We start from the raw sequence: 15,252 nt of genomic DNA, 5'->3' as shown, positions 1-15,252 counted from the left end.
AAACAATCCAGAAAACACCAAAAAAATCAAGAAAAAGACATATATATATATATACATATATATATAACCACCATCGAAACCCACCTATGGTCCTACACCACCGCAACTTCCACCCTTACTCTCCACTGCAACGTTCCCCACCTCTCTCCACTCCTCCACATCAGCCGTTGCCCCATCCACATCAGCCGTCGCTACCGGATCACCCCAACCACATCCGCTGCCGCTACCGGATCACCCCAACCACATCCGCTGCCGCTATCTCCCCAACCACAGTCGCCGTCTCTCCTACGGTCCTACACCACCACAACTTCCACCCTCACTCTCCACTGCAACGTTCCCCACCTCTCTCCATTCCTCCACATCAGTCGTCGCCGCCGGATCACCCCAACCACATCCGCTGTAGCTATCTCCCCAACCACAGTCGCCGCCATCATCTCCCTCCTTATACCGCCACCACTTCTCCACCACAGCCGCCGCCACCACTTCTCCACCACAGCCGCCACCACCACTTCTCCTCCACCACTAGTTATTGTGTGTAAGAACTCGAGAACGTGATCGCAACCCAGCTATTGAACGGCTACAATCTCTTCTACGACGCCATCGACACCTCCGACCTTTAGTACAGATCCCTAACGCCGCTGCCTTCACCTTTTTCTCTCCCTATGCCACCTATAACACACACACACACACACACACATAAACCCAACCGACACCGGAATCACATCACCGAAGTCCAATCTCATCACTTTGGTCGTCATCGTCGCCGGAGCCCAAGAGAAAGACTTGTAGAATTTCCAAGCGAACCAATCTTCTCTCATCCCGACCAATCTCATCAATTGTGAATGTTTCCATCAAAATTTTGAACCCAAAGGTTGTAGTTGTCTCAACTACAATCCTTTTGCCCTTGCCGGTGGCATAGGTGGCACAAATTTTGAAATTGGGTTGGGGTTTGGGGGTGTTTGGATTGTGGAGCTTTTGGTGAGATTGAGATACAAAAGGGGCTATGGGGGCTGTGAAATGGTGGTGGGGGTGGATGTTTGGTTTATTAGTATGAATAGGGTTACTTAGGGTATTTTGGTAAATAATAAAGAATGGTAAATTGGATAAATTGGTAATTAAATTAGTCAAAGGACAATAATGTCAATTCACCAAGTGTGAGAACCATTGGAGTACCTTTGTTAACATTATCAAACCTAAAGGGGTGTCATCGTTCAAAAAAGACTCAACTTGTATATAGTTGTCATTATAGCAAACCTCAGGGGGTGTCATTGTAATTAACCAAAAATATATATATATATATATTTATACTTCCACGGACGCATTATATCAATTATCATCTATAAATTCGATGAAAGTTTTCAATACCTGTAAAATTAAAAATTAAAAATTTTAACTCCTCACTCTCAATTATGTATGAATTTCAGTGTTCACTCTCTTACTTCCAATTCAAACCTTAAATGCCCTTACATATTAAGTTACAAATGAACCCTAATTAGGGTCCACGACCTATGAATAAAAACAAATAAAAAAATTTCAACCGAATTGTTGAGTAATCAGGCCAAAACATCACAATATAGATATATATATATATATATATATATATTTTGAGAGAGAGGGTATTTAGAGTATGCTTTGTTACAAAAGCATAAATTGATCTAATCTATTGTCCAGTGTTCAAATCTTGCTAGCCTCCATTATCACTCCCGACTTATCCGGTGTATCCTTGGGGCGAGGCTCTGCACCCCTAGGTTTGTTAAAAATAATAATAATAATAATAAAATAAAAAATAAATAAAGAAAGAAGAAGAAGAAGAAGAAGAAGAAGAAGAAGAAGAAGGTAGTAGCAGTGCATGTTTGACATAACCCTGTTTTGAATTGGACAAGTCAAACAACTATTAATGACTTGCTGCTTCATTTTAACTCGAGGCCATTAGTGAATTACTACAATTGAGTCATATATATACACAATGGAAGTTTGTTATCAAGTTGTACGACTTTGTGCGCCAATATAAAATAGATCTCATCAATCTATGGTGTGATATAAAATACAAATAAATTTAAAATATAAAAGAAAATTAACTATTCAAAAGTTTTTCATGTATTAACTAAAGAAAGGGAAAAAGGAGAAAAAAAACTCTAATCACGCTCTAATATTCACATTTGGTGTTTCATAATATGCATGAAGCACAAACCGTAAGGAAATGTACTGATATTGTGTAATAATTAATAATACTTTCAGATAATCGCAAATATATGCTATATAATTCTTAAATATTATATCAAAATTTTTAATATATATATATTTAATTTCAAACACTTATCTAATACTTATAAGACATTTTGATCACATATTCAATACTTATTAAACATTTTGCAACGCAGCCTAATTTTTTTATATATATATATATATATATATATATATATTTATAAAAAGTATTGTGATATATAATGACTAATTAATTTATTTATTTTTAAGTATTGTGATATATAATGACTAATTTATTCCAAGGTTATTCATGCATTAGAAATCTCATATTGTTTGTCGTAATTCTTTTTGTAAGAAGATTGAACATAGAAATAAAATATTCTTTTATATTATACATAAAATTATATATATATATTTTGTACGCATCTACATTGATACGATATATACTTTTCTATTGTGATTTGTGATTTTATAATCACCATAGAATAAATTTATACAATATATCTTTCTTTTTAGGAATGTCTTAAATTAGTGACTTTATTTAAAAAGTCAGCTACTTTTTCATTATTATCCTTTAATTTATTAAAAATCTCAAATTAGAAATATATTTATTTAAACTTACAAGAATAATTTAATAATTTTAAAGAACAATATAAATGCATTCGCTAATTTAAAAAAAAAGACAATACAGTAATTGCATTTTTCTCTTAAAAAGTTTTACTTCTTAAAATAGACAACTAATACTATAATAATACGAGAAAACCCAACCAATTGACAGGGGGTGTAATTTAAATAAATAAATGTGCAAAAAAAAAAAAAAAAAATAAAGAAAAAGATTGACCAATCGACAGTTGACAGCCTAAAAATCATTAGGAAAGCTCATGTCGATATCCCTGAACAAACCCCAACTTATATTTGCCCAAAAATTGAAACTACACGTGTGTATATGTGTGTGTGTATTATATATATATCTATATAAACCCACGGTAACGGCACGGCTAACTTACGCTGGTTGTCTCCTGTCCTCTAGCTTCTCTCACCGATCCAGCCAGAGCAAACCGAGTTCGACGTTTCTCACGCTGAAACACCCAGGTAGTAGTTCTCTCTCTTCTTGACCTGCTCTTTGTTCTAGGGTTTAGGGTTTGTGATTTTCTTCTGATTTTAGGGTTTAGAACTTCACTGATCATTTGTTGGCTAATTCTAGTGGGTTTGAGTTATTTTTTCCCATATTTTTGTTGTTCAGTAGGGTTCTGAAGATAATTGCCAATCAAATTCATGTGGGGTGGCTAGAAGAATATGTAATTTTAACTTGAGTTGGAGAAATATGTCTTCAAGAATTAACTAAAGGTTGATCGTTGTGGGTTTTCTGTAATTCAACTTATTTTGTTATATTCTTCATTGGGTTTTGAAGGGACTTGTATTTCTTGTTTTATTCATCTTTGGGGTTTGCATAGTTTTATATTCCTTTAATTATTCATGGTTGAGTTTTGAAGATTTTAAATTCTACTAGTTATATCCCTGTATATCTCTCCATTCTCTTGTAGTATCGATCCCAAATTTTTATTTTTTATTTTATTTTGAGTAATCCTTTGGTTTTGAGGTGTGATCATTATTACCAAAATTATTATTTTTTTATTTTTTATTTTATTAAATTCACATTCTATATACTCTGTTTTAACTTTACTAATTTTCAATCCTTTTGACTGAGGCGTTCCTCCACATTTCTTATTTTATTGCTAGGATTTCTTTAAAAGTGCCCAATAGGGCTATATCATCAGCAAACAACACGCACCATGGGATATCTCTTGCATGTCTTTTGTGATTTCATCTAACATTTGCAAATAGATATGGGCAAACAACACGCACACGGAGCCTTGGTGCAATCCTACATTTATAAAGAACTCACTCATCTCACATGTAGAACGGACCCTAGTTTCTGTGGCCATATACAAACCTTTTTATAATCTTTATTAGTTGTGTAGGAATGTGTTTTCTTTGTAAAGGGCATATTGAAAAATGATGACAAGAGGCAATTTGCAGCCTTATTTTAATAATCTATGTTTTCTATTGGGTTTTGTATCGAATTTGATTGAAATTTCGTATTAAGATCTTGAAATATTCTAGTAAGTAATTAAATTTTATTGGTTGATACAGTGAGTCATTATAACTCTAGTAATTCTCAACTCAATAAATCACATGTTCCCTTGCTATCTTAACTTCTGTTTAGTTTGGTCTTTGTGTTAGAAGCACTCCACCATTTAATCCATCTTACTTTAATTTATGAGCAGTATCATCTCAATTTTCTCATTCTCTCTGAATTTAGCCTACGTAACAAAAATTGTTCAATTCTTAGTATTTCTTAATTTTCACTTTTCATTACATCCTTAGTTTTTATTTATTTATTTTTGCTAAGTTAAAATTTCATAATGTGTATTTTTAGTCCTACTTATGTTAATGTTTCAAGAGTTTTATCCAGACTTATAATTAGCTGTTGTCCCTTGTTTGGTTTCATTTATATAAACAATATATTAGCAAATAGCATACACCATAGAACTCATCGTATATGTATTTTGTCAATTCATCCGTGGTCAAGGCTAAAGGATGGGGAGAATTTTTTCTACATAATAATTTATATGATTTTAAAGATTATAATTAACCATGTTAATATTGACAACATGTTGATACTATTTGTTTGAGTTTGTAAAGAACAAACAATGATTTAGCCACTTTAATGTCTATTCTTGGTGGATTTCTTTAAAAGTAATTAGTTTAGTATATTCTCTGTTGGGTTTCGAAGAAATAAGGGCTTAATAATCTATATCCACCCACAAGAAAAAAGAAAATTCACCTTCTTGTTTTAATAAATTAATGATTAAATCCTGACGAGGATGAATGATTATGGACGGCACCTTAAAATATAACTAAACTAGTGATTATATCTTTGTGGCTCTTCTCTAGTCTCTGACAAAGGCCTACACCAGTCATTGAAATTATTTTATTTCAATTTTTTTCTCTTTTTCCTTTTGGGATAATTTCATGTTAGGATGGTGTGTTAATAAAAATCTGCTTATCTGTTCCTGTAAAATTTATGGACCAAATATTCATTATAATTTGAAATTCTATAAGTCATGTATACATTTTGGTTTTTCCAGGTTTGTAATACAAGTTCTTTGGATTTATTTATCCATTCTTTGACATTTTTCATCAGGATAAGGTGAATTTTGCCGCTGGTAAATTGGACAGAACTTTGATGTTGTTTGAGATTGTTTCTCAGCAAAATTCTTTTGCCGCAGATGAACTATATAGGACTTATAGGGTAATTGTTTGAAAAAATGAGATGTGTTGCATTATAGTTTGATATGGGTCCTGATTTGGAGCTCACAGAAAGATCAGGAATGGTTATGGAAGCTTCATCAAGTAAGGAAAATGGAAATGTCATGAAAGAATCAGAAGATAAGTATATGAGGTGTGCATTTAATTATGAAGACGACACCTTTGAAATGGACAGAAATAAGGATGTGGATCTTAACATAATTGAGCATAGGAATTCTGGTGACATTGTGCCGGTTGAAGTTGAAGGCCAAGATGCAACTGAGAATTCAAGCTCTTTTGGCGGCACCATTTCTGAAGGCGAGAATGGTACAATGTCGAATGATGCTGAACTTGAGTCAGAATTATGTGGTGATGCTACATCATCATTGACACTTGATGGATGTGGTGAAGTGTTTCGAATGAGGTTATCACTCTTTTTATTTTTATTTTTATCATTTCTACAACATGTTTATTTTTATTGTTTCCTCAACTTGCATATTTGTTGAACTTTGTTGTTCAAATGGTAGTAGTGAAAAATTTGGAAAAACTGAAAATATATTATCCCTTGAAGATCTAATCCCTCTATTTAATTTTTTGCCTTTTATTTTTCTTTTAAGAGGCCGTTTCTATTCTATTTACAATTATTCTCAAAATGTCATTAAGTGAATATGAAACTTCTGATCAAATTGTTGGCACTGTTTTTTTTTTTTTTTTTTTAAAAAGATTTGTGTGAGCAAAATGTTCTACCCAAACCTCCTTTTCATTCTACATTTTCAGTTTTGATGGCTTTAGCTTCATTTATATGACTACATTTCTCTCTTTTTATCTCTCTTTCTCTCCCCACACACCACACACATGCATATGGCATTACCCTCTTTTTCAAGAAAAAACATCTAGGATCTTCCATTTTGGGGTTGGCATTGTGATGGGAATGGATGTTTGATAATGGTTTTAGGAGAGCTAACTCAAGTTCTTATATTTGACTGTGCAAAGGGTTTAATCAAACATACTCAAGCATGGATCTTCCTGCAAATTCAAACATGCCAAAAAGATCTCATGAAAGAAAAAGTTGCTGTTTGTATTTTTCATTTTTAGGAATTTTTTTACCTGCTCATGGACATCTTCTTTCTCTTGTCCACTTTCTCGAGCCCGCCTTGGGTCATTATCCTAGCCTTAAATATTCATTTGAAATGACTTCGAATGAATCTTGTGAGGGAACATTCAGATTGGTACTCCTTCGAGGAGTGGGATTCCCAACTATAGCTCACTTTACGGGGGAGATAGAATAGATTTCTGTAAAATGAATCCCTCCTTTATGCAGATTCTATTCGATTAAGAAAATCTAATGCGAAGTTTGAGACCGAGTCGCTGATAGGGGACCTATTTCTGACTGGGGAGTTTCCTGATAGGCCCTTACGAGAGCGTAGACTCTGAAGGGGGATCCCGCGATGCGGGGTATATTGTTGTTAGTGTGAAGCGAAGTTTTTCTTGAAGTTCCTTATCCAGCTGCTGGCTTGAAGTGCTAGGATGACATGGTAGTTCTAGATGGTGTCGATGGTAGTTGCTATTGGTTTTTCGTTCTTGTGATCTAATTCAATAAATTCTTTCGAAGAAATGGAAGTTGATTCGCGAACCATCTATCTATAATAGGAGATCATATGAAAAATGTAACAGATTCTTTCTTTTCCTTGGGCCACTGGCCATCCGCTGGGAGTTTTGGGTTTAATACCGATATTTTAGCAACAAATCCAATAAATGTAAGCATAGTGCTTGGTGTATTGATCTTTTTTGGAAAGGGAGTGTGTGCGAGTTGTTTACTTTTTCTGTTATAACTAGGAAAGAAAGGTGCATGATCTCGCGAATTACTTCTGAATAAATTACGAAATCATATGTAAGAACCATCATCCTTGTGACGTGAATCAGCTTGTGAGAGTCAATCGGTCGTGCTTGGTGCTTGAGGTGAAGACCGTGAAGGTACCCGAAAGCAAACAAGCATACCATTACTAAGAGATTCAGATGATTAACGTTGAGTATCTAAGGAATTTATTGCACAACCTTACCAATACTAAGTAAGTAGGAGGATTAATATTGACGAAACTAAGAAATTTATTGCACAAGCCAGCGGGCATGCAAATATGCCATCAAAGAGAACATTGAGAAAGATATTGAGAGGGGAGGAGAGGAGGACTAAACAACAAAAGGAAATACCTCTTTATTGAATGTACAAATTAATAATCCTATTATTTACTTAATTTGGTGTTTAAAGAATTTTGAGAAGGAGATTTTGCTTTACTAATGGATGGCGGTGTGATACTTGGTCACCGTGTAATTGTTTACCTGCCAATGCGAGAGCTTTAGATTGCATCCACCTCATAAACCCATTTCTTGAAAATTATGAAGTACGGATATAAAAGGGCGTCGTATCGGTAAGGGATACCGATACTCCTCGGATACTTGCGGATACGTGTCCGATAATTTTTAATGTCTCTATAATTTTAAAATATATTTTTTAATTTCTAACACGTATCCGATACTTCTCATATTATTCGACCACGTATCTGATGTTTCTCAGATACTTCAAACACATTATTAACAAGTTCTGAACTTAAAATGTAAGTTTTCTAACAATAATATAAAAATATTATTGTTAAGAGAAGTTCAAAATATATTAAGTGATGACTAGGCATCTTGTTTTACGTTTTGTGAAACGAACTCTTATGTTATATTAATGATTGCATTTAGATTCATACCTGTATCCTATTTTTTTTTTCAGATTTGCTGCATTGTGTATCGTGTCTTATCCGTATCCTACGCATTACATATTAATTTGTGTATATAAAAATGTAACTTTGCTGCATTACCTTTTTTTTTTTTTTCCCCAATTCATGTCATTCATGAACCTGGGTAATTGTTTATTCAATTAGTGCTTCTTCTATCAAGCATTTCTTCTTGTTGTCTTCACTTGATTAAATATATTCAAGACTTTTTGACGGTAGTGATGTGATGATGTGTTGTTTATGGTATAACCTTATCATATTTTGACTTCCTTGATGATTTTTCCATTTTATTGTTTCTGTGGGCAGAGGCGGAGCCAGAAATTTTCATTTGGGGGGGCCGAAGTAATAATCTAAAAATTTAAATCTAAAGATAAAATGAAATAATTGTAGCGTTTTTTGTTTCGGTGTATTTTTAATTACATTTTTAAGAGCATGTCTATAAATTGTATGAGAAAAATAAATGGATAGAAGATTGCTCAAGATAAATGACGTTGTCAATGGTCGATGATTCTCTTTCTTTCTTTAAATCATAAAAGAGCAAGACACTTTGAAGGGGTCACAAATAATTTCTTTCGCAAACCACCTTCAATTACCATAGATACGTAACTATAAATGGGAATTTAAAAAAAATAAAATAGGAGGCTAAATTTAATTTTCCTATACAAAATCACCATTAATAACTATAAATAATTGCCATTAATAGAGTTTGAGAATTTTTTTTTTTTTTTTTTTTTTTTTTTTTTGTGGGGGGGGGGGGGGGGGGGGGGGGGAAGATTCCCCCTAAGCCCCACTTCCCTCTGCTCCTATCTGTGGGTTCGAGGTGATGAATGGTAGAGAGAAGGTATTATACACAATCTTTTAGAATTCCCTGGTGGATTAACCTAGGAAAGGTTGACACACCAAAGAAAGAGAAAGTGGCAGCCATGGTTTTTGATAGTCCTCAAGTTTAGGGCTCGTTAAGTTACAAATGGGATTTCTCTTGGGATAAGATAATCTTGAGGTCTAAGTGAAGTGATGTAGATGAGATAAGGTCTGGATCCAGTCTTATTCCTGCCTATGTCTGGGAAGAGTATCTTTTTAGAGTTGAGGAGAACAAGGAGGTACTTACATGACATGATGGTCTATTCGGGTCACTGTTCTCACCTCTACTGTGAGCCAACAGGATGCTATTACATGTACTGGGCCTATTTGAGTAGAATAAAATAGAGGTGGCATTGTGGGTATAAGATAGAGGACTCAACTGCGGGGTGTAGCCAAATCAGCAAGCTTCCATTATAAGCGTCATCATGGTGCAATAGGATACCTCCACATTCTTGTGGTGACACCTTGGATAGTGACTATATATCCTTTTCTTTTTATTTATTTATTACTATCCTCAAGGACTATGTATGGTTGATGTGTTATGTAACAATGTTGCACGTATAAGGACACGTCATCTGGGAGTCAAATGCTCTCTCTCTCTCTCTCTCATCAAGTTGAGGTGTCTATAGACTTCAAGATGGGGTCACCTTGATAAACCTACCAATTGAAATACACCTAGAATCTTAGTGGGTCAGCCATGTTTGCGTACCCTGAAGTTGGCTATGATTAGTCAATCATGCATTCCTATTGGATTGTGCCATATCCATCCACATCTAGATGGGAAATGACATGTCAGCCACGGATCGAGCATTATATGCCTCCTCGAATCTTGCTTGAAACCCAGGCTGTCTATGATATACATTTTGTTGCCTTTTTCAGTTTCAAAATTTGAGGAAATATTTAGTGGAGAGACATGACAAGATGCCCTTGTAGACGGGGCTTATTTCAGGGAAGAAGTTGGTCTGATATTAATATCTCCAATAAGTCTTACATGTCGGGAGAAGGTCCTTGTGATTAGGGGCCCCATTGGAGATCATGTAATCAGAGAAAGCCAAGGATTATTTGTTATGTGAGACAGACTGCTAGGCCTGAGAAGTGTGCAATTTAGTCCCAGTCAACAGTCATAACTAAGAGAATGAGGTATAGAATAAGCCTGCAAGGGAAATAAAGATTTGTAGAGAGAGGTCTTGGTGTAAAGGGCATAAGGTGGAGATCTCGAGTTGGAGAAAACGAGACAGTCGTTCTTGAGGTAGAGATAGTCTCCCTACAGCCTATGTCTTGTCAAAGCCCTGAATTAACACTATCAAAAAAAAAAAAAAAAAAAAAAAAAATCCCTGAATTAACAGAAGTCAAATCATGTGGCAATGGTGGGTGATTGGTACACAAACTGTGGTACACACAATAATCCTCTTCCCAACAAAATTATTCCACTGCCTAGGAAATTAGGAATACTTTTCTGCTATTCTTTTTCTCACTTAAACAACAGAACCTATTATTTGAAGGAATTACCTCCTCTATGATTTATCAGTAGTTCAGTACATTAATTTTATACTCATCTTACTTTTCCTGAATAGTCGTCATTGTTTGTGTTTGTGTGTTTACACTCCATTTTACTGATTATAATATGCCACATGAATTTGATTTATGCATTTTTTTGATTTTTCAGGAAAAAAAAATTGACATCTCATTGGCGTACTTATATACGACCTATTATGTGGCGTTGTAAGTGGGTCGAACTGCAAATTAAGAAATTTCAGTCCCAAGCAATTAAGTATGATAGGGAACTTGCAGAATATAATCAGGCAAAGCAGTTTGATCTAGAGAACTTTTCTTTAGAAGATTTTGGTGCAAAGTCACTGCCATTCTCTAGTCAAAGCCGAAGAAAAACATTCATGAGAAGAAATAAAAGAAAAAGAGTTGAGGAGACAATGGATGTAGTATCCTATATGTCACGCCATAACCTGTTCTCTTATTATGGTACAAATTTCTTCTCTGGGTTTTCATGTCCTGGTTTGTGCATTGCTTTTTCATTCACCTGATAAATGGTATATTGCAGAGAATAAGAGGTCTGCTGCCAGTGGTACTTCTATGGATGATCACTGCGGTAATCTAGGTAAGGAGTGAGCACTCTGCTTTATGCCTTTATTTTGGAGATTGAATCATGTTGTGTTATAATTTATATAGCTGAACAATAAGGGCAGGACGCAACATGTGGGAGCAGATAGCCTCTACTTTCCATATTGTGTTTGTTTTCTTTTAAAGTCTTAGCTGTTAGTTGGACTGCTTAAAAGTTTTTTTTATGGTAATGTTGCTCCCTCTCACTCTTAATATGTGGGAATTCTACCTTTGAGATTGTTAGCATCCGGAATGAAATTTTATTCTCTAAGAATGAAATAGAATTTCTGGATTACTTTGTAGTACTGTTCGGCTTATTCGCGCTTCTTACTTGAGTAAGAATTTCTTTACCTTCTGATTTCATTTTGTTTCCCTTTTAGAACTATCTTTTTACTGGTGTTGAACAGATTGGTATTGTAAGTTTGGCAATGTACCAAGGTGTCTCTTTGCTCCTATGCCACATTATTATTTCCTTTCACATAGTCCCTCAAATCCATTCTTCATCATATCTAAACATGTCTTCTTGTTGATCCTTGTGATTTTCTTATTGATTTGTAGATACTGAAGTTTCCATTATTTCTGTTGTTCTAAAACCATCGCACCAATATTTCGATGTTGGGTCTTTTTTGCCGGTAGTAGGTATAAACAGTCATTAAAGGTGCCAAGGAGGTACAACCCCTATATTCATGATGTACACAAGATGACTTCGAGTGTGATGGTTACCACGTCATCAAGGAGATGTGTTATCGCCATCCAATTATATCTTGACATGTGGTGTGGAACACATCTATATGCATGATACATGCATTTGAATGTTTTGAGTGGGTTCCGTGTAAGAGCTTTAATTAGTTGGTGATACGACGTCTATTGGATGACGTCGTACCATTGTTAAACCCAACCACACCCCCCCCCCCCCCCCCCCCCCCCCCCCCCCCCAACACACACACACACAACACCACCCACCCACCCAAACAGAGACACAAAATAAATAAGAAAAAGAGAAAAGAAGAGAAAAGAAAAACAATATAGAAAGCCTAAATCTCATAACTCATGACAACACAAAAAGAGCAATTCCCCCTCCCCCTCCTCCAAACCCAAACCAAAATCTAAATAGAAACTATCGCTTGCCCAGCAATTCTTACAGAGCACCAAAGACTTCCGGCTGACCTACTTGAAACAAAAGAGCAATTATAGGAATAGACTTGAGAGATTGAAAGCTTCTTTTTTTTAGCTATTACTTTTTGCTGTAGAATGTTTGAATCCATGATAAGTGAATGCTATTTATTTTTCATGGTTTTATTTTGCTTAGACGAGGTCCTGTGGTGTCTGTTCTTCATATATGATGTTCTGTTAATTTATGAGAGTTCTGTGAAAATGTTTTGAGATTGGACTTTACGGATACATAACTGAATACTTCCAATTTATGCTTTTGGAAAGAGAAATTTTGATATGTCTAGGCATAATTTGTGTTAGAGATTTTGATATGTCTAGGCATAATTTGTGTTGTTCTCTAAGTTTCTGAACTTTAAAAGACCTTGAAGTTGCAAAAATAGTTTTAAGATTAATGTGGTAGACATGATGTGTGTTCGTAGAGTTTACAAGGGTTTGTGTTCTAATAAACTTTTTTCTCCAGCAGTGATTTCTGCAGATAAGGCAATCAATGGCAACGATGATTTTGGGGCTAATGACGAAATCTTATCGCTTGAGTTGAAGTATGGTGATGATTCCTTGGAACAAATACTATGGAAAATTGGAAATGTACAGACTCAAGTTAGCAAGCTAAAGACCCGAATTGACAAGGTAATGAGTGAAAATGCTGGAAGGTTCTCATCCGCTGATAACCTTAGCTTGCTTGTGCCATGTAATGCATTGACTGGCTCTTCCCAAAATCCTGCTTCTCCTTCCAACAGAATGCGAGTAGGATCTTCTTATATTGCATCTCAGCTTATATCTGAGTACAACGATATGGGTGATCTGATTATGCCTGAAAGTGCAGTTTCAAGTCATGGAGAGGTGATCCATCTTCCTGATATGATTGAAAGCACAGATCAGCCTCTGGTTGGGGGTTTATGCAAAAATGTAAGTTTTTTTTATTTTTATTTTTCCATGATTATTAAAATTACCAATCCCTTTGCCTCCTGTGGGTTTTGAGCACTGGTTACCATTATGACTGCATTAACCAACAAGCTCAGTAACACAATAATGTGGCATTCCTTTTCGTTTTTATTGGTCCAAACAGAATGGTTTTAGATATATGTATTCATAAGTAAGAGTTTTATTGTGACTTGGAGTTTGTAGTTCGAGGTGTCTTCCTCTCTTGTCAATGATATCTCTGATGCACATATGTGAAAGTCTCCTCAAGCTAATTTTTGTTTGTTGATGGGTTTTACATGCATATGCTACTATTGACTCGTACATACGGTGCAGTTCCTTGTACTCTGGTGCTCCTCTCTCCTTTCCCTTCTAATAGGTTCATGTCTATTTGCTTGGCTGTTGAATTGAACCGAACCATGTAAATCCTCTAATTTTATGCAAAAGTGCTTTTCTTGTAAGGATGTTGTATTATTAGTGGAATACAAAATAGTATGGTGCTTCTGATTGAACGGTGATGTTGTACTTATTTTACTGTATACATGGTAATTTAGTTGTGTTTCTGGAAGCTTCAGAATATATCTCGATTAAAGGTACTTTATTTTTCATTTGGATTAGTTTATCCTTCATACATGCAGGCCGAGGATGGATTTTTGTTATATAATCAGAGAGCCCAGGAAGAACTGAATAACTTTGAGGAAGTTAAAATTCTGCCTGTAGAGAAGCCCCAGGTAGTAAAGAAAGAGCAAGACAGCACTGATCCTCAAGTTACTGCTCAAGAACTGGACCTTCCCACAGATGATCAGCCACCGCGAAAAATTCGTTCCATATCCAAGCTTACTGCCCCAAAGAACAAGAGAAAGCGAGGTAGACGGAAGGCTGGGTCAGGGAGGTGGAGCCGGAAATCTTCAGGTTAGCCCCATTATTAGGAAGTTGGTTGTTTCTCGTCTGCTGGAGTTGTCATGGCGCAAGAAAATCTGTACATATTATGCTCTCTCTCTCTCTCTCTCTCTCTCTCACAGTAGTCAATTGTGCTTCAGCTGTAATCAAATCCGTACGTGCTACTTATGTTGCTGTTGACAGTACTGTTTCATTTGGATACCCAATGGTATATAATCGAGTATATTGCTCTTTTAAGTACAGAAATGATCTTTATTGGCTCTCCAAATGGTTGTTAGAAATGTAATATAAATTTTGATGAATTATCTCGATTATATATTGCTTTTACGAATTTGATGCATCTCTGCAGCCTTCAATGTGAAACTTCTTAAATTTCCACATAATAGGCGTTTGGAAGTCTCATTTCAACTGCGATAGCCAAGAACTGGTCCTATGGTCATAAGGCAGATTGCGTACTGAAGTTTTACTCTTATTGCACTTTTAAAATTTCCCTGCAGCTCTCATGCCAAAAATATGGGTTCTTTGACATGTGGAGGCTATATCCAGATACGGCAAACCACAAGTTATGGAAATAGAACCCACTTAACAAACTCTTATTTGTTTCATGATTCATTAACTCGGTTAAAAATCTCAGAATTGCTCATTCACCAGAAATCACGCTACAGCGGTAGGCATCGACCCAAATAGGTCTAATTTACAAATACAAAGTGTTACATTTTGATAACTACCTCTCTTGAATAAACAGTTTTGTGCATTACCTGAGATGCCATTGTAATTGTAAAACTTGCTCTTGTATCCATTGGGAAAAAAGTGCAGCTATGGCTTCAAAAGGGTAGGATATTCAGTCGAGTCTGCTCCAATTTGATTTTTCTGCACTAGATAACAAGAATATACTGGCTTGAAATCCCAAGGGGTTGGTCTGGTTGGAAAAGACTTGGGCCTGGTGCTTCATAAAGCATTAGGTCTCAAGATCGATTCCTTCTAAGTGCAA

General features: G+C 35.5%; 1 protein-coding gene across 2 annotated transcripts; it reads left to right on the top strand.

Moving 5' to 3' along the window:
- The first annotated feature begins 3,172 nt into the window (after positions 1–3,172).
- Positions 3,173–14,507, top strand: LOC132276448 (uncharacterized). 2 transcript variants are annotated; one of them, XM_059777873.1, is made up of 6 exons: positions 3,173–3,297; positions 5,414–5,941; positions 10,822–11,132; positions 11,212–11,268; positions 12,904–13,349; positions 14,000–14,507. In XM_059777873.1, the coding sequence occupies exons 2-6, from the start codon at positions 5,565–5,567 to the stop codon at positions 14,276–14,278; spliced, it is 1,470 nt and encodes a 489-aa protein (XP_059633856.1). In that variant the 5' UTR covers positions 3,173–3,297; positions 5,414–5,564; the 3' UTR covers positions 14,279–14,507. The 2 variants fall into 2 exon arrangements, with proteins under 2 accessions (XP_059633856.1, XP_059633857.1); XM_059777874.1 differs by having other exon boundaries at positions 3,174–3,297; positions 12,907–13,349.
- The last annotated feature ends 745 nt before the right edge of the window (positions 14,508–15,252 follow it).

This window comes from Cornus florida, unplaced genomic scaffold, assembly GCF_030987335.1.
Source record: "Cornus florida cultivar Cherokee Brave unplaced genomic scaffold, ASM3098733v1 CherokeeBrave_3.0.0_Hap2_Chr10, whole genome shotgun sequence".
Taxonomy (NCBI): domain Eukaryota; kingdom Viridiplantae; phylum Streptophyta; class Magnoliopsida; order Cornales; family Cornaceae; genus Cornus; species Cornus florida.
The sequence above is the reverse complement of the archived record's forward strand: the minus strand, read 5'-3'. Positions and strand labels throughout refer to the sequence as shown.